An 18,768-nucleotide genomic window follows, 5' to 3' on the forward strand; every position below is an offset into this window, starting at 1 on the left:
ATAAGCTTAAAATGAGCATGAGGGAAGAAACAATGTCTTCTTTAGAAACTTTCAGGGGAAGATTCATGAAGCCAACAAAAAAGTCCTCACAACAAGCCGAGAATAAGCTTCTGAATTAGAACAAATCAACCATGGAATCCCTACCATTAAATAAGAGAAGCAAAGGCAAAACAATGGAACCCCTACCTTTAAATAAGAGAAGCAAAGGCAAAAGAAGGTTCAACTTCTCAAAACACCAAGGATAATAAAAGAAGGAGATAATTTCTTAGAGAATTGGAACTAGCAGCCTTTGGAAATCCAACAAAGAAGAAATAAATTTTCCAAAAAGGTCTCCTTGAATCCCGCAAAAACCACCAATAAAGACGAACATAAAAGCTGTCAATGGAGAAATGTGAGGAGGCATTTTGGAATAAACGCTTCTTGGAAAATTGAACCATCAAACTGCAAGTATTCAATGAACTAAGATGAAAATTGCCTTCGCCATGAATGAACCTGCTTCTGATCTTCTTCGGCCCCCTCATACCACCTCCCATCCGCACTCACCTTCCTGCCCAATTGGAACTACACAGTTTGGAGATTGAGAGAGACCTTTTCCATCAAGGTGGATGAACACTTTTAGAGGTAGTGCCAGTCATACTTGGATCACTGAGATCGGAAAAGATTCCACCTTCTCTCTCTAACCTGGGCAACCTGGCTTTCCTCCTCCATCACACTCCTCATTGCCTCCCCCCTCACACACAAGTTCTTCAAAGAGCATCGAAGTGATGATTATGTTCTTTGGGTGGAAAAGCTCAACAACAAGAGGGGCTATTGGCTAGAGATTAACAAACTTGATAACAATGGGGGAAAGAATAGGCTGATGGTTCCATCGAGTGCTGACAAAGATGGATGGAAAGCTTTACATAGCCTTGTTGTTGATTACCCTGATTAGAAGGAAAAACAGGGTTGGTTGATACCATAAAAACCCATAAAGGAGACCCCCCTACTCACTGGACCCCAAGCCACCCATTACTCCACCTACAAGTGTTATTAATGATAAGCCACCAACTCGCTCATAGAGCCTTTACAAATCAGTTTTATTTCCTGAGATACTGGCTAGAAGCCGTTGTATACAACGACACTCCCTATACTATGACTGGCATACTATTCTCCAGACATTACAAACAACGTTTAGTGAGTTTTGCTCCTTAAGCCCCATCCTTACTCACAAAGCCCTGCTCATATACAAAAGCAGCGAACAGGTCGAAGCTCTTTGCAACCACACAGATTGGCAGATTCTTGACTCCATCAAGTTGCGTCTCCCCTCCTACGACAGTTGGATAATCATCTGGAACCTTCCCCTCCATCTTTGGAACGATGTTGTGGTTTCATACATCGATGACTAATGCGGTGGTTTTGTGGTTTTGTGGAGGTTGCATGAAAGTCTTCCTAGCTTATGGATCTGATGGAATTAAAGATAGAAATTAAGGAAAACAGAATGTGCTTCATCCCAGCAATGGTCAAACTTCCACCCGCCATAACCAAGGAAGATGCTCTTGTAGTACACATCGACTCTTTCCCATCGCCACCAAACTGACCACACGAAACAAGCTCCATCGCGGCCCATCACGACAACACAATAGTCGGAATAGTTTTCCTGGCAACAGCTACAATAGTCGACGGAGCTCTCCTAGAGTAACGGATGGAATGCCAGCCATTGTCACTTCCAATCCATTAAGATTAGACCCTTCAACTTGTTTTCGGCAATAAAAGGAACATTGGTTTATGTGAGAAGTTCACTTCCAAGGCTGAAGCAATATCTTTCCACTCATCATGTGCTTTGAGTCTTGTCACAACCTTAACATTATCCCACTCTAAATCAAGTACTTCGTGTTCTTTCAAGACCCGAAACAACGTCTTCCTCTCACTATTTTTTGTATTAATTTCAGGATCAATAGCTTTATTGGACAAGAAATCGCTTATCATGTCCTAGAAAACTACCCAACCATTTTTGTTGAACCTATAAAGCACAAAAATAAACTCTCTACGACCCGAAGAGGGCCGTACAACAAGTTCCAGAAGCCAACAAGTTCCAGAAGCCAACAAGTTCCCGAAGAACTTTGAGTGAAGGAGAAGACACAAGCATTCCATTAAAGCACTCTCAACCCAATAGAGTTGGGACACATGAAGAGGAAGATGAACGTTCTTATAATCTTTAGTAAAGTAATGGTCACTTTCTCACCAAACCCAATAAAATTTATTTGCAACATTGCAACTATTCGAATCCATGCTTTCGAAACCTTAAACTCAAACTTAAATTGAACCGACCTTGAAACAAATTTGAAGTGATAGACCAAATTGAAGAAGAAAACAAGCTTTGATCCCTAAAACCGCCTTTCTTATTTCTTCTGGAGAGAAAGGGGCCTCCAACCCTATTCTCTCTCTTGGGTACTAATTGAACCCATCCATGAAAGGGCCGAAACTAATGGAAGGAGAATATTGTTCACACGACATTTTTAGAGAAATTATATTTTTTGGAGTTGAACTTTTATGTTGTTGCGTGTTTGTGTAGTGGATTCAATCTCTAGTCTTTATCTTCCGATTCTCCTCTCAAACTTGATGTGAAGATTGAGATGCTTGTTCTTGAACTTAGATCAAAGTTTTGTGTTATTCGAAAGTCTTCCAGTCTTCAAAGTCTTCACGTTAGTCTTCGAATCTTCAAGTCTTCAATTTGACGTGTGAATTCTCTCAATTCTGGGAAAGAATAAACCCCTGGGGCCGGACGGTTTTTCACCAGAATTCTTTCTTAAATTTTGGAAGTTTTGGAAAGAAGCTTTCACAAGACTTTTTGCTGAATTCTATAGGAATGGACATGTGAATAAATGCCTCCGAGAAAATTTCATTTGTTTGATTCCTAATAAGGATAAAGTGGAAATGGTTAAAGACTTTAGACCCATAAGTCTCACAAATACCACCTATAAGATCTTAGCTAAGGTTTTAGCTGAACGACTTCGACGACATGTTATGCCATACACAATTTCTGTTAATCAGAGTGCGTTCTTGAGTGGTAGGCAAATTCTTGATCCCATCCTTATAGCTAATGAGATAGTGGAGTATTACAAAGTCAAAAAGAAGAGTGGTTGGATTCTTAAACTTGATCTTGAAAATGCTTTTGGCTCAGTTGATTGGGAATTTTTATCGGAGGTGCTTAGTCGAAAAGGCTTTGGAAGTAAATGGGTCTCATGGATTAATGGGTGCATCAAAGACACTAAGTTTTATTGATGGGCGTCTGAGAGGAAGAATCCATGCTTCGAGGGGATTAAGGCATTGATTCCCTCTCTCCATTCCTTTTCCTGCGAGTGAGTGATGTTTTGAGTAGTTTGATGGATCATATCTATTCTAAAGGGGTTTTTGAGGGATTAAAAGTGGGTTGGAATTGGTTGCACATCTCCCATCTACAATTTGCAGATGATACCCTTCTATTTTGGAAGGATAGTGAGTCTATGTTGGCGGTTCTGTTTGATACAGTTAAAGCCTTTGAGTGGCTCTCGAGGTTGAAGGTCAATTGGGAGAAATCTTCTCTAAGTGGCGTGAGCTTAAATTTGCAAAGAATTCAACAGATGGCTTCAAGATTTGGATGCAAAGCTGAAAAATTACTGATTCTTCATTTGGGAATGCCTCTTGGGGGAACCCAAAACATGATAGCTTTTGGAGCCCTATTCAAGAAAAAATATCGAAAAAGTTAGACTGGTGGAAGCGTTATCAATTATCGAGAGGTGGAATATTGACTTTACATCAATTGGTTCTTGAAAATCTCCCTTTATGCCCCGACCCGAATTAACAAGATTTTAGAGAAAAGTATTCGTTGCTTTGTTTGGGGGAATTCTTCCACAGGATCAGTGAATCATCTTGTGCGTTGGGATGTGGTCACTTTAGCTCGTGAAGATGAAGGTCTTGGCATTGGAAATATATCCAAAAGGAATTGCGGCTTGTTAGCCAAATGGGGATGGAGATTTAGTACTGAAACTTCAGCTCCTTGGAGATCGGTGGTGGCCAGTATTTGTGGCTCTGATTATTGCGGTTGGAGGACTTTGCCTAAGATGGTCGGTTCTTGTAGAAGCCCGTGGCATAATATTTTGAAAGCTTGGTATAAGGTGGAGTCGTTTTCCCATATCATAGTGGGAAATGGAAATAGGAGTATTTTGGCACCACTTGTGGATTGGAGATGTTCTGCTCAAAGATAAGGTTTCCTTCACTTTTTAGAATATCTTCTTCTCCTTTCATTTTGGTTGCAGAAGCATGGGATTCTACTGGCTCTTCTTGGAGACCACCTACTAGGAGATCCTTGAAAGATGAGGAAATTGTTGAGTTGGCCAATCTTTTATCACTACTCCCCCCAGTTTCCCTAATTGAGTCTTGAGGATACTAGATCATGAGCCTTGGAGGCATTGGATATCTTTTCGGTTCGTTCTTTAAGCAAGCTAGGGGATTTTGTTTCAAAAATCCCTAAGGAAGCACTTTCTACCTTTTGGAACGCTCACTCCCTGTGGAACGCTCACTGTCCCAAGAGGGTTAACTTGCTGATTTGGATCCTTATTATGGGCAAGGTTAACACAACGGAAACACTTCAAAAGAAAGTGCCTTCTATGTTGCTGCAGCCGTCGATTTGTTTGTTGTGCTGTAGAAAAGGAGAATCTCAAAGACGTGTTTTTTGCCTGCACTTATGCGGCCGATTGTTAGAGGCGGTTTTTCTTGATGTTCAACATCTGTTGGGTTTGGGACTTAATGTTTCCCACATAATCCTCCAGCTTCTTTGTGGATTGCATGCTCATTCAAAAGCTAATCTTTTATGGGTCCACAGTTTTAAAGCTCTCATCTCTTAATTGTGGTTTGAAAGGAATCAAAGAGTCTTTGAAGGCAAAAGTCATTCTTCAGTGGATTGTTTTTCAATAGCTAAGTTCAAGGCTTCACAATATTGTGTTCGCTCTGATCTCTTCTCCTCTTATTCTCCCAGCATGCTTTGTATGAATTCGGAGGCATTCATAACTCCCCAGTAGTGTTGTTTTTATTTTTTCTTTGTTGTCTTTACCTTTTTATCGCTTCTTCTATTTTTTCTCACTCCTTTTGGAGTTTTTATCTTTGAACAATTTTGTTCCTTTTCATTTATTGATAAAAAGTTCGTATCTTGTTTGGGAAAAAAAAAACTCTCAATTCTGAAATTCTGAACTCCTGAAAATGAGGAGGCCTCTCTATTTATAGAGGTTTCCACAGGCTTAATGGACTTTGAGCTTGGGTAATTTTGGACCCAACCTATGGATTTGGGCTCTATTTGGGTTACGAGCTCAATTTAATTTCGAAAGATTTAGGCTTGGGTGATTTTGGATCCAACCCAATTCTTTAAATGGATCTAGATTTATTTAAATTTAAATATCAATCCACCGTAATGGTCTTATGTTAATTTGGGGTTCAGGCCAAAATACCATCCAATAGATTTGTGAACTAAATTGATTTTGGTCCCAATTTTGTATGACCCAATTCAACCAATTAAATCCAATCCAAAGGGTCCAATTGCCATTTTTTGTTTTAATTTTAATTTAGAGATAATTTATAATTACCCTAAATAAAATATAGTTTTGTCAATAATGACGTGACCATTTATGATTGGCCCAAATTTATGGTTCTGCAAATACAACGATTTGAAAAAAAGACAATATCCTCTTCAACCTCTTTATCTCCCTCAATCATCCCCCGTCATCTATAACATTGTTATTCCTCTTCCCATTAGCAACCATGTGAAAAAAGGGATTGTCACAATCACTATTTATCCCATCTTACTCTAGCCTTTTGTCTCCAACTTTTATGGTCTCCTTCCTGATTAATTCTTCAAAATCCTCTCACCTTTAAATGTTCCTCCCACGACACCTTTAAATGGGACCAGCGCCATATTACGCGTTACTCTTAAGCTCGCTCTCTCCATCTCTTTGAATAGACCTTTGACCTCTATGTGAAGCTCTCAGAAGAGATTCTACATTAGGAACAGAAATGGGGCTGCCTTTTGCAAAGCTTTTTAGTCTCCTTTTTGCCAAAAAGGAGATGAGAATTATGATGGTTGCTCTTGATGCTGCTGGTAAGACACCATTCTCTATAAACTCAAGCTTGGAGAGATCGTCACAACTATTCCTACCATTGGATTTAACATGGAGACTGGAATATAAGAACATTAGCTTCACTGAGATTCGTCCATTGTGGAGGCACTACTTCCAAAACACTCAAGGTCTTATATTTGTTGTGGATAGTAATGATAGAGACCGAGTTGTTGAGGCAAGGGATGAATTGCATAGAATGCTGAATGAGGATGAGCTTCGGGATGTAGTATTACTTGTGTTTGCTAACATACAAGATCTCCCCAATGTAATGAATGCTGCTGAGATTACTGATAAGCTTGGTCTTTACACTCTTCGGCAGCGCCATTGGTATATCAAGAGCACTTGTGCAACCTTTGGGGAAGGGCTTTGTGAGGGATTTGATTGGCTCTCAAACAACATTGCTAACAAGGCATAAAAGCAGTTGAGAGTTGTCTTGTAGACCGGCGATCCTGGATGCAGGGGTGAATGTTATCTATCTTTTCTTGTTTTTCGAGTAATAGTCTCTCCTGCCTTTTCTTTAGGGATTGATCTTCCATAGTATCAGTCTGTCTATGGTTATATATTGTAATGGTTGTTCGTGTACTCTTAACTCATCTGGGCTTTTGTGTGTTTAATGAGATGGTGTAATTAAAACTTATCCCATCAAAAAAAAAAAATGTGTGGTGGGACAAAAAATTGATTATATCATTTCCTTCCCTTCACTTATATATGACCAGTGTTTTTGAGGCGCAAGGCGCACCGCAAGGCGACAAGCCCTTTGATCGTCTTGAGGCAAGAGGCGATACAGTCTTAATAAATAAGTAAAAATTATATATATAGTGCATAAATTACCATAAAAAATCAATACCAAAATGGTAAATGTCAACAATACAAAAAATCAATACCAAAATACCAAAAATACTTTAGGTGAAAATATTTGGTGGAAATAAATTTTAACTTAAATAATTAAGAAAAATTAAAAATTTAAATTTAAAAAGAAATTAATAAAATTAGTGGTTAAGTAGAATACTAAAATTAAATCATAAATTAACTTAAATAAAAAAAAATTATTTCCATCTTTCCCTTTTGCTTCCAGATGGCAAGATAAAATTGCATGCAATTAGTGTGCATGCCTTGAAAACGTAAAAGGAATAGGAAAAGTCTCAACCAAGCATCAAATCCCGATATCTTTTATTCTATTTTTTAATTCTTCTTCTACTTCTACTTTTCCAATTCCTCTTCTTCTTCATCTCTAATTCTTCTTTCCTAATTCTTCTTCTTCATCTCTAATTCTTCCTTTTCGAGCACCTACGTTGCCCTGAATACACATTCATAGGTGAAACTAAATATTTTGATTGTCTACGAGGAAGGAGAAGGAAGGCATGATGGCTTTATATCGTGCAATGAGTGGGGGCAAAGGCGGTAGCAACGGCAGCAGCAAAGGATGAAGTGGCGGTGAAAGAGGAAGACTTTCGGGTGGGTGTTTCGATTTTTGGGTGTGGGTTTTCATCTGTTTGGGCTTCTTTTGTGGGTTTTCTAAAATTATAACAAAAAAAAAGGAGTCACCCCGCTTCAAAGATGCGCTCGCCTCACCTTATGGCGATGGCGCCAAGGCGCAGCAAGGCGCACAAAGGCGAGCGCTCGATTGAAGGCGCTCGCCTCGACGTTGTTCAAGGCGCGTCCAGGCCAAAACGCCTCGTCCTCCGCCTTAGGTGAGCGCCTGGGCGCGCCTCGAAAACACTATATATGACATGATTTGGATTTGTGATGCAGATGCATCTAGTCTTTATTTGGTGTATGATATATGAGATACTATGATTGAAAAGGTGAAGACAATAATTTATAGACACGAAGAAAAACGTGGAGATGAAGTCTCCTCTTTTTATAATGTGGGGTATAATATTCTTGTTGATCGTTTAAAAACAAGAATAATACACCTTAATAATACACCACTCCACTGTTTGACACATTCTTTGAATCCAAGGTACTTTTTCATTATTACATATTTCTGTCTATTATTATTTCATTTGTATTGATTTCTATCTAAGAGTTCAAAATTTTCAAATTTTATATTTAGGTACTATAGTGAGTCATGACTTAAAAATGATCCTAATCGAGTACCTCTACGTAAAGATATTGAAGTAATTCGTGAGAGGATGAAGTGTCTTAAGAGATCTTTTTCAAACTCAGAAGATCGTGCAAAACTGAACAATTTTTCAACGAGGTCAAACAATTTTTTTGATTGTGACTTCATAGCTTATAGGTATCTTATGGATGTTAAAACTGGTAGGCCATCCATAGTGTCTATGCATCTATCCTTCAATCAATTGCTCAACCTTCCCCATCTTCATGTTCAGAGCGAAATTGAAGCACATACTCATTTATTAACTCTATTAGATGGAAGGAGATGATACCACAAAGTGCAGATGATTTGGTATTTAACATAGTAATCTGCCTCTTTTATCAAGACCAAGTCATGAGATATTACTGGAGATTCTTTTGAGGACGTTGGCATGCTTGAAATAGCTAATTTATCATTGGATGAACCTGATTTAGAGGCTATTATTTTTGCTGATGATGGTGATGGCAGTGGACCTAGTGGTGATGAGATTGATGAGAGTTTTGGTTTTTTCTTGTATGAAAGATGAATTTTATATCTTTTTAAATTCGTATTGTAATGTAAGTTAAATAATGGATTTTGTGTTACGCATATTTTGATTTGTTTTGTTCAATTTGTGTGGTTAATTTATCTAGAAGTATTACTATATCAACTCATTTGCATATATTATCTTAAAAAAAAAAAGTGTCCCCAACGTGTCCGTATTCTATATTTTTAGAAATTGACATGTCGTTGTGTCCATGTCGTGTACGTGTCCATGTCCGTGTTCGTGCCTCTTTGATCGAGAGATTGTGGAGTTAGTTTCATTTTTGTCTTTACTTCAAATTGTGGTTCTTTTCCCAATGTAAAGATTAATGTTTACGGCCTTAAACCATCAGTATCCTTTTCCCCACCACCACCGGCCTAGGGATACAAATAGGATTCCCAATTGCCCTAATATGAACAGGATCATAATTACCAAATGCAAAAATCCTAATGGAATCATGAAGAGAGGCACAAAGAGATCTCTTTTCTGGTAAGTCTTTTCATCTTCGACTCTCATCTCCTCATTCTTTCTTCTCCTCTTTAAAATTAGAAATCTCAAAGAAAATTTGACATTTCCACATATCAAAGAAAACTTGGCTCTTTGCTTGCTTGGCTGTCTTGGGAAGAATTAATACCGTCCAGTTTTTGTTTTTGTGAAAAGCCTCCTCTTTTGTCTCAAGCTTGAATGAGTATGTTCAGGATTTGAACCATTTATGGTAAGTTATATCCTACACTAGAATATGTAGGTGGCTTGAGTAGGGTTTTAGTTTAGCCTATGTGTAGAGGCCAAGTTTTCGTGAAATGTTGGAGGAGGTTACTTAGGACCTTTTTTTTTTTGGGAGAGGGGTCGTGTTCTTGGCAGGTTGGTTTCTTTGCAATCTTATAGTTTATCTAGCTAACAAGGAGTAGGAGATTGTTTCTAGGGAGAGAGAGTTCGTGGGAGGATGCTTGGAATTTGGCACATTTTAACTTCTCTCTTTCAGCTCTCAATTTAAAATTATTTTTTTATTATCCTTTGGTTTTAGTTACTAAAAATTGGGGTTCTTTTTTTCTTTTTGATAAAAGGCAGAAACTACTATATCCAAGAAAGAACCCACAAAAGGGAGAGAAACTCCTAAACTGGGTTTTTGTTTCTTCTGAAAATTTTGTGTGTTGTTCTCCCCTTTTTGGCTGGACCCTTACTTTTATGGACTTCTTTTATAGTTCTTCCTAAAGAAAGTTGGTTTCTCATGGAAAGAAAAGAACAGGTAGGTGGGACTTATTTTCATGAAGAAGCTTGAGCCAATTACACATTCTTTAATTCCATGGAATAAGCAAGTTAAGAAGCACGGACATGGACTCGACATGATACGGACATGGTGACACGCTATCTAAAAATATAGGACACAGACACGTTAGGGACACATTATTTTTATTTTTTATAGATAATATATGCATATGAATTGATATAGTAATAATTCTAGATTAATTAACCACACAAATTGAACAAAACAAATCAAAATATGCTTAACAGTGCAAAATCCGTTATCCAACTAACATTACAATACAAATTTAAAAAGAAATAAAATCGGCCTTTCATACAAGAAAAAACTAAAACTCTCATAATCTCATCTCAAGTTTCCACAATGTCTTCATCTTGATCACCACTAGGTCCACTATCATCACCATCATCAGTAAAAACCACAGCCTCTAAATTAGGTTCATCCAATAATAAATTAGCTATTTCAAGCATGGCAACATCCTCAAAAGAATCTCCAGCATTATCCCATGACTTTGTCTCTCTACGTAAATATTATGGAGTTCTTCTTGATAAAAGACGCCAATTATTTTGGATAAATACCAAATCATCTGCATGTTGTGACATCATCTTGTTTCGTTTAACAGAGTCAATAAATGAGTACGTGCTCCAATTTAGTTCCATTGTGCATGTTAGAAGACTTTAGTTTCACGAAGTTTCTGAATCATGGTTTGAAGGAGTTGTAGAGTTGCAAATAATTTTTTTTCATTCATTCGTTGACAAATGGTTTTTTCAAGTTGGAGGAGATTTTCGATAACCGGCAGTTTCATTTTTCTTTACACAAGAAGCAGTTAATTTGGTTTGGAGAGGTTATCATAGACTCGATGCAACATCCGTTGGGAGTTAATTTTTTCAAACAAGCAAATGGTAAATTCGGTATTTGTAGAATCCTGAAAAGCTTTAACAGGCAAGGTTGTTATTTCGAATGTATTCTGATTCCTAAATCAGGGCATGAGAGGGAGGACTGGTCCTCGTAAGACAAAAGAAAAGACGTTGGTTAGTCTTATGGGAAATGATAAAGGATGCCATCTCTCATCCACTGAACAAGGATGATGTCTTGCAAAAGTCTGATGCCCCGAATTCTATAGTCAAAAAGAATTCTCGTGAACTTCTCAAATAAGTAGGAAATGCTACTTCATCTAACAAAGAAGATGCTCATCAGGGTTTCTGGGTTAAAAAAGAAAAAGATGTGGTGGAAATGGAGTGGAATTCTTTGATGGTTATCTTTAGACTTAAAAGCGCATGACAATTGGGTTGAAGAACCATTTTGAGGTTGACTGTTTGGTTAACCCTTTTATGGTCGATAAGGCTTTGTTAATGGAGGATGGGAAGATCCTTTTCATTAATCAATGAGAAGTTCGTATCTTGTTCAAAAACAATCCACAATAATATTATACACTACATTATAGAAAGAGGAGACTTCACCTCCACGTTTTCCTTCATGTCTATAAATTGTCGTGTTCACCTTTCCAATCATAGCATCCCACATGTCATATGCCAAATGAAGACTAGGTGCATTTGTATCACAAATCCAAATCATGTCATATATAGGTGAAGTGAAAGAAATGATATAATCAATTTTGTTCCACCACACATGATCCAACACCAACTCTCTTACCTATCTTACTTTTCCCACATCATCCTCTCTATAACATGTCCATTTGTCACTAATAAAGATCGCTTGCAGACCACAATTTAAACCTCTTGAGCATAATAATGATCAATGCAAATGCGTTTCTGCCACGGAAAGCAATTTATAAACTCATTAAAGGTTGCACACCTCATCGAATGATTCATAATATAGTTCTTCACCACCATTACATTACCAACAATTGTAAAGATCCAACCACATTCTTCATATGCGAATTGGTAATATAGTTCTTCAACATTTTTTGGTGCACATATATTTTTTTATTCAATAGTGAGAGTATGAACTACACATGGTGTACATATAGTTGCCGGGAATGTGCATCAATAATTTGCCCCACAATCTTGCAATTAGCAGTATTATCAGTTATTACTTGAACTACATTTTTAGGTCCAACTTCATTAATGACTTCCTCAACAAATTGGCAATAAAATATTTATCTTTGATCTAACCTGAGCAATCCACTACTCTTAGAAACATTGGCTTGCCATCTGAAATTGCCATAAAATTCATCAAAGGTCTTCTTGGAGAATAACTCCAACTGTCGCTCGCAATACTTGCGCCCTTCTCACATCATGTGTCTTTAATAGACTATAATAATCTCTCAATATTTGATTTTTATCTCTGAAGAAGAGTTATCCTCACCAAATTATATCTAGAAGGCAAATATCTTGACAAAAAATCATTTGCCGCATAAGAAAATGCATCTATAAAATGTGGATTTCTTATTGGATGAAAAGGCAACCCCAAAGAATAAAACATCCGAGCAATTAGTGCACGTAACTAATCCCTTACGCCATGTTAAGGCCAATCAACTCCAACTAAGCCTTGGAACACCCTAAAAGAACATGAAGTAGGAGCATTTCTCACACCAAACTCTACCAATGGTTATGCTTGAAGGTGATAAAGGAATGGTTTTAGGAGTCTTTTTAGTTTCACGATTCTGTCTCATCTTCCCATTTTAGCATATCGGCAATATCTTTTAGTGTAACTTTTGGACAAATTCCAATACCTTGACCACCTATCTTCAATAAATGAGCCCTAACCCTTGTATAAGAACTTTTCTCTGTACCATGACTAAAGTTACATTACCGTGAAATATTTCCATCTCGTTTGTTCAATTTTTGATGCTTGGTCACATATTGCCAAAGTGGTTTTGAATCAACCTCAATACTAGAATTAGAAATTGAAAGCTTGGTTGGAGTTGATTGGCTTTGACTATTATTGCTAGAGGTAAAAGATGTCATCTAATATTAAAAAAAATAAAACCCAAAACACTTTGGTATATGCGGTAGTGAAAACAGGCGGCAACTACAATGGTGAAAGTTGCCAGTGACGGCAGCAAAGGAAGGAAAATGGTGGTGGGCGGGCTAGCATCTTGTTCGTGGTGAAGGCAGACGGTGACTGGAAGGCAGAAAAAGAAAAGAAGATTTTAGGATTTCTGTTATTTTTTTTTTTCATTTTTTTTCCTTTAAAAAATTTTGGGCCCATTTTAGGCTTGTTTTCAAATCTATTGGGTCGTGTTCGACAAAAAAAATTTGGGCCCATTTAGGATTGTTTTCAAATATACTGGGTCGTGTCCCAAAAAAAAATTGGTCATGCAAATTTACGTGTCTGATACATGTCCGGAGTGTGTCCAGACATGTTGGTCTCCGACACATTTTTGACACGAACACTTTGCATGAAATGGAGTGTTTGTACTTTGTGCTTCCTAGTAAGCAAGTATTCTTCACTTGGAGGGAAAACATCCAAACTATTATTACTATTTTTTAAAACGGTGACACGAATCAGTTGGTGCACCTACTAGACATCTAACACATCCTTAGCTCCCTTTATCATCTTTTCCCATCCCAAAATAAAATTGAACTTTGGGAGGTGTTTTTGTAAGAGTAAAAGATTGTTGCAATTTGGAAACTCCCAAGGAAGAAAATGCCATTCTAAATCTCAGAGATTTCTCCAATACCTTGGATGTCAATCACATCAAAATGGTGATCAAAGATGAAGAGTCAAGCTTTGAAGTTGAAAAGTCTCAAACCACATGTTGGTTTTATATATTTTAGATAATTATTGTAATATTTAGTCTTTCATTTTTTATATAGGAATTCATAGTTTCCGAAATTTCCTTCAGGGGGAGGAATCGAGTTCTGAAGATAATTTTTGGGACATCTCTACTTCTCTCCCGAATATCATTTGTCCTGATATTCTTGATTCTTTAGTACCACGTGTGGAAGATTTTCATCCAGGGAGAGAAAAACCACCACAAAATGACCCTATTGATATAAATCACGAGCTTCAAGTTTATACTAGGAGACATTTCAATCAAAGAAATGAAGATCAAGGAGCTGACTTGTCACCCCATTCTACTACCCCGAGGAATGATATTGAAAATCCAGGTAATCAATCTCCTATTCCCAATGAATCATCTATCTCACTTGATATATCTGATCTTGATGTTCCTATTGCCCTTAGGAAAGGTGTTCGTACTTGTACTAAATATCCTATTGCAAATTACCTTTCATATAAAAAACTGTCAGATAGTCATAAAGCCTTCACTTCTAAAATAAATAACTTGATTATTCCAAAGAACATACAGGAGGCCCTAAATGATTCAAATTGGAAATTAGCAGTTATGGAAGAGATAAATGCTTTAAAACAAAACTGCACAAGGGACATTGTGGATCTACCTAAAGAAAAGAAAACAGTGAGATGCAAATGAGTTTTCACTATAAAATGCAATGCTGATGGTAGTATTGAAAGATACAAAGCTCGGTTGGTAGCCAAAGGCTTCACTCAAACTTATGGGATAGATTATCAAGAAACATTTGCCCCTGTTGCTAAGATTAACTCTATTAGAGTTCTTTTATCTATTGCTGTTAATTTAGATTGGCCTCTTCACCAATTAGATGTCAAAAATTTCTTTCTCAATGGAGATCTAGAAGAAGAAGTATTTATGGATTTACCTCCGGGTTTCGAAATGGATATTGAAGATAACAAAGTATGCAAATTGAAGAAATCTCTCTATGGCCTTAAACAATCTCCTAGAGCATGGTTTGAACGTTTTGAGAAAGCAGTCACTAGCTATGGTTTGCTTCAAAGCCAAGCGGATGACACTATTTTTTATAAACACAATGAAAACGGCAAAATGGTTGTTTTGATTGTATATGTTGATGACATTATCCTCACAGGCAATGATGAAGATGGATTGAACACTCTTAAGAAAAAGCTTGCTAGTGAATTCCAAATTAAAGATTTGGGTACTTTAAAATATTTCCTAGGGATGAAATTTGCTAGATCAAAACAAGGGATCTTTGTTAATCAAATAAAATACATCATTGACTTACTTAAAGAAACAGCTTTACTTGGCTGCAGGACTGCTGAAACTCCTATTGAACCTAATTTAAAGTTACAAATTGCAAAAGAGGATGAAGTTAAAGATAAGGAGAAATATCAAAGACTTGTGGGTAGACTTATATATTTGTCTCACACACATCCTGATATTGCCTTTGCTGTAAGTGTAGTGAGCCAATTTATGCACTCTCCTAGTTCAGTTCATTTTCAAGCAGTTTACAGGATCCTAAGATATCTGAAAGGAACTCCAGGCAAAGGTATATTATTCAGAAAACATGACCATTTGCAAGTTGAAGTTTATACCGACGCGGACTGGGCTGGTAGTGATACAGACAGACGCTCTACATCGGGTTACTGTTCATTTGTTGGAGGTAACTTAGTTACCTGGCGAAGCAAAAAACAAAATGTAGTAGCAAGAAGTAGCGCTGAAGCAGAGTTTAGAGCTTTAGCTCATTGTATTTGTGAGGGTATATGGATCAAAAGGCTACTAGAGGAATTGAAGTTTACTCGGAAAGAACCTATTCGTATTTATTGTGACAACAAGGCTGCCATCTCCATAGCTCACAATCCAGTTCTACATGACAGGACAAAACATATTGAAGTCGACAAACACTTTATAAAAGAGAAGATCAATGGAGGAGTAATATGTACCACGTACTTGCCAACTACAGAACAAATCGCTGATGTATTAACTAAAGGTCTTCCGAAAATGCAATTCGACAAGTTAATTGACAAGCTGGCAATGGAAGACATTTTCAAACCAGCTTGAGGGGGAGTGTTGGTTTTATATATTTTAGATAATTATTGTAATATTTAGTCTTTCCTTTTTTATATAGGAATTCATAGTTTCCTATATTTTATGTAATTAGGAGTTTATGTTTTAGTTTGCTTGTTAAGGAGAGTTTCTCACCTTTATTTAAAAGGTGGCTAGGGTTTTATTTTCTTTAAGTAAGAAAAACAATAATATTTTTTCTTCTTCTAAAATTGACTCCACACTTTTATACAATTCCTTAGAAGAGAAAGTTACCCAAGATTCGCATACTTGAGGTTGGTGAAATAGGAATTAATGAGGGGTTTAATGAGTTTAGGTTGGATGTTGCAAATGCTTCGAAGGACGGTCAACTAATGACAGAAATGGAGATCATGCAGATACCTTGCAATAATGAAAATTTTTTTAGAATTCCAAATATCATTACTGACCCCAATGGCCTTCAAGGTAGTAAGCTTAAGTCTAAAAGAATGAGGAAGGCTTTTTCAGTCATGAAGGAGGCCAAAAGATTTATTAAGTCTTTTCCACTTTTTTATACTAGGCGTAATTACAAGACATGCGCTTTTAATGTGGCTGGGTCTTCAAATGTGATTGAAGATTTGAGGATAAACTTGAATGGGACTTTTAATGATGAAGGAGATGCAAATCATAAAATTTTGGAAGGTAATCTAAGTAAAGAAATAGTGCACATTGAAATTCCATGTCCTCTCTCGCTTGGGGTTATCAATTCTACAAACAATTCCTTGGAACATGGCTTTAAGACGCTATGTCTCTCAGATAATGATGAGGAAGACTTAAATGTTAATGTCAGTAGTTTGGATTCACCCAATGGTTTGGACCTTTCAAACGTCAAAGTTGTGGATTTTTCAGAATATGCTTTTAATGAAGAATTGCATAATCTCTTCAATGAGCATAAGGGAGTCGTAAAGACAATAGAAAAGACATAAGGGGTTGAGGGGTTGCCCCTTTTCATCAAAAGGATTGGATGGAAGATGAAGAGTCCTAGAACGGTGAATGTTTTGCTTTGATTGGTGATGCAAGGTAGGCTTAATGTGGCTGATTGGCTTCAAAGGAAGTGTCTTTTTTGTTGCAAGTCCGAAGGTGTGTGTTTTATGTTCAAAAGAAGGGGAAAATATCAATTACATTTTTTCCCATTGTCTGGAAAATGGCAAAATTTGGTCAGAATTGTTTCAAGTTGTTGGTTTTGCTTTGGCCTTCACTATTGGTGCATCCAATAATTTAGTTCCTCCTCCGGAATGGTATGAGCTTGGAGGAAAGGAAAGTCTTGCCGATCAATTCTAATTGGGAGGCTTTTTTGTGTAATGTTTAGTCTTCCTTTCATTCTCTGTACTTAAAGTTTGGCTTGATTGTATCTTTATTTTTATTTTTTTTCCTTTTTCTTCTTCCTCCCCATTCATTTTTCACCGTACCTAAGTTTGGCTTGATTGTATCTTTATCTTTATTTTTATTTTTTTATCTTCTTCCTCCCCATTCATTTCATCCCTTTGGGAGTTTGTATCTTTGAATAATTTTTGTTCCTTTCCATTTATGAATGAAAAGTTCGTTTCATGTTAAAAAGATTTTTTTTTTTGTTAAAGGCTGCATTGTGGCCTGTGGGGCATTTGGAAGGAAAGAAATTCACTTTCGAAGATAAAAGCTTTATATGGGAGGAGAGGCTTCTGTCAAGGTATCTTATTAGGATAATGGTTGAAAAGAAATTGGTGAATCTTTGAAGATAAATTTCTCTTTTGGAATGAGCGGTTGATTTGATTAAATTCAAGTCCTCAAGATGGTGTTCTTTGTCCTCTATTTTTGATAATTATACTAGCAATAGCCATCGTAGGTGACTCATTGGTCCAAAATGACCGGGGTTAATTAAGAGAGAATGAGTTTAAACCCCATGATGGCGACCTATCTTAGGAATTAGTAATTCCTAAGTGTTTCTCGGCACCAAATATTGTAAGGTCAGGCGGTTGCCCTGTGAGATTAGTCGATGTGTGCGTAAGTTGGCTCGAACACTCATGGATATCAAAAAAAAAAAAAAAAAAATTATACTAGCAATAATTTTTGTAACAATTGGAGGGCCTTCATGTGGGTCTAGGGTTCAATTTTGCTCTGTTTTATGCTTTTATTAGTCTACTTTTGGTAGACTTTTTTTTTCTTTTTTTTTTTTGGTATCTTTTCAATTATCAATGAAAATTTGTTTCTTTTTAAGAAAAGTTTGTTTCTTTTTTAAAATAGAAGCTGCTTCTTGGGGTATTCTCTCCAAATATTTCTAGAGAAATTCAATTTCTGAAATTTATTCTTGTTATCTAGGTTGATATTTTGGTCTTTGTGGTTGGTTGCTGATTTGAACGCTTTTTGAGAGAGGTTTACTATATATTTGTTGGTGAGAGAGTTAGGGTTTTTATTGCTCCCTCCAGGTAGGGTTTGAGATCTGCTCTTTTGTTTGTTTGTCTTTTATAGAGGGTGCTTTTGCTTCTCTGTAGGGAGGATTTATGGTAACTTTTGAATTACTTAATGAAAAGTTGTTTCTAAAAAAAAAAAGAAGAAAAGAAAGGAAAAAAAAAAAATCAAATTTAGGGATCAATGTTTTCCCCAAAAGAAAAAAAAGCTTACGAAAGACCCTAATAGATAATAATGCTCCCTAGTTGTCTGAAGTTTACTGTAGGTCGTTCACGAGATGTCTAGACTAAATTCAATAATAATGCTTACTAATAATTCTATTTGAAGTTTTTCAGGTATACTGTTGGTAAGATTACTCCAGTTCCCATGCGTGAAGTTCGATCTTCTGATTTCGGAAAACGGGCTAGAATAGTTATGTACTTTCCTCGAAAGGGCTCTCAGTTTACACCTCCACACTATTCTGTCGACTTCCATTGGAAAGACTATTGTCCTATGGTATTCAGGTAGTTAATGATCTACTGCACATCGTTCTTTCATTTTTCTGAATGAAAG

The 18,768-nt window shown here is 36.8% G+C and overlaps 1 protein-coding gene and 2 pseudogenes across 5 annotated transcripts in view; 2 read left to right on the forward strand and 1 right to left on the reverse strand.

Annotated features, from left to right (window-relative positions):
• LOC111023784 (phosphatidylinositol 4-phosphate 5-kinase 7) overlaps positions 1-18,768 on the forward strand; it is a 42,932-nt gene that overhangs the window by 10,318 nt on the left and 13,846 nt on the right. For all 4 annotated transcript variants that reach the window (XM_088122803.1, XM_088122800.1, XM_088122802.1 and 1 more), the window contains exon 4: positions 18,552-18,719. In XM_088122803.1, coding sequence (XP_087978929.1) covers positions 18,552-18,719 — 168 coding nt within the window. The remainder of the gene's footprint in view (positions 1-18,551; positions 18,720-18,768) is intronic.
• On the forward strand, positions 6,194-18,690 carry LOC148211751 (ADP-ribosylation factor 2 pseudogene; annotated as a pseudogene). The gene is made up of 2 exons (XR_015790283.1): positions 6,194-9,238; positions 18,552-18,690. The product of XR_015790283.1 is annotated as an ADP-ribosylation factor 2 pseudogene (transcript).
• LOC148211752 (uncharacterized) lies at positions 10,361-12,645 on the reverse strand (annotated as a pseudogene).

Source organism: Momordica charantia (genome assembly GCF_013281855.1).
Source record: "Momordica charantia cultivar OHB3-1 chromosome 4 unlocalized genomic scaffold, Mcharantia_2.0 BLBB01000004.1, whole genome shotgun sequence".
Taxonomy (NCBI): Eukaryota; Viridiplantae; Streptophyta; class Magnoliopsida; order Cucurbitales; family Cucurbitaceae; genus Momordica; species Momordica charantia.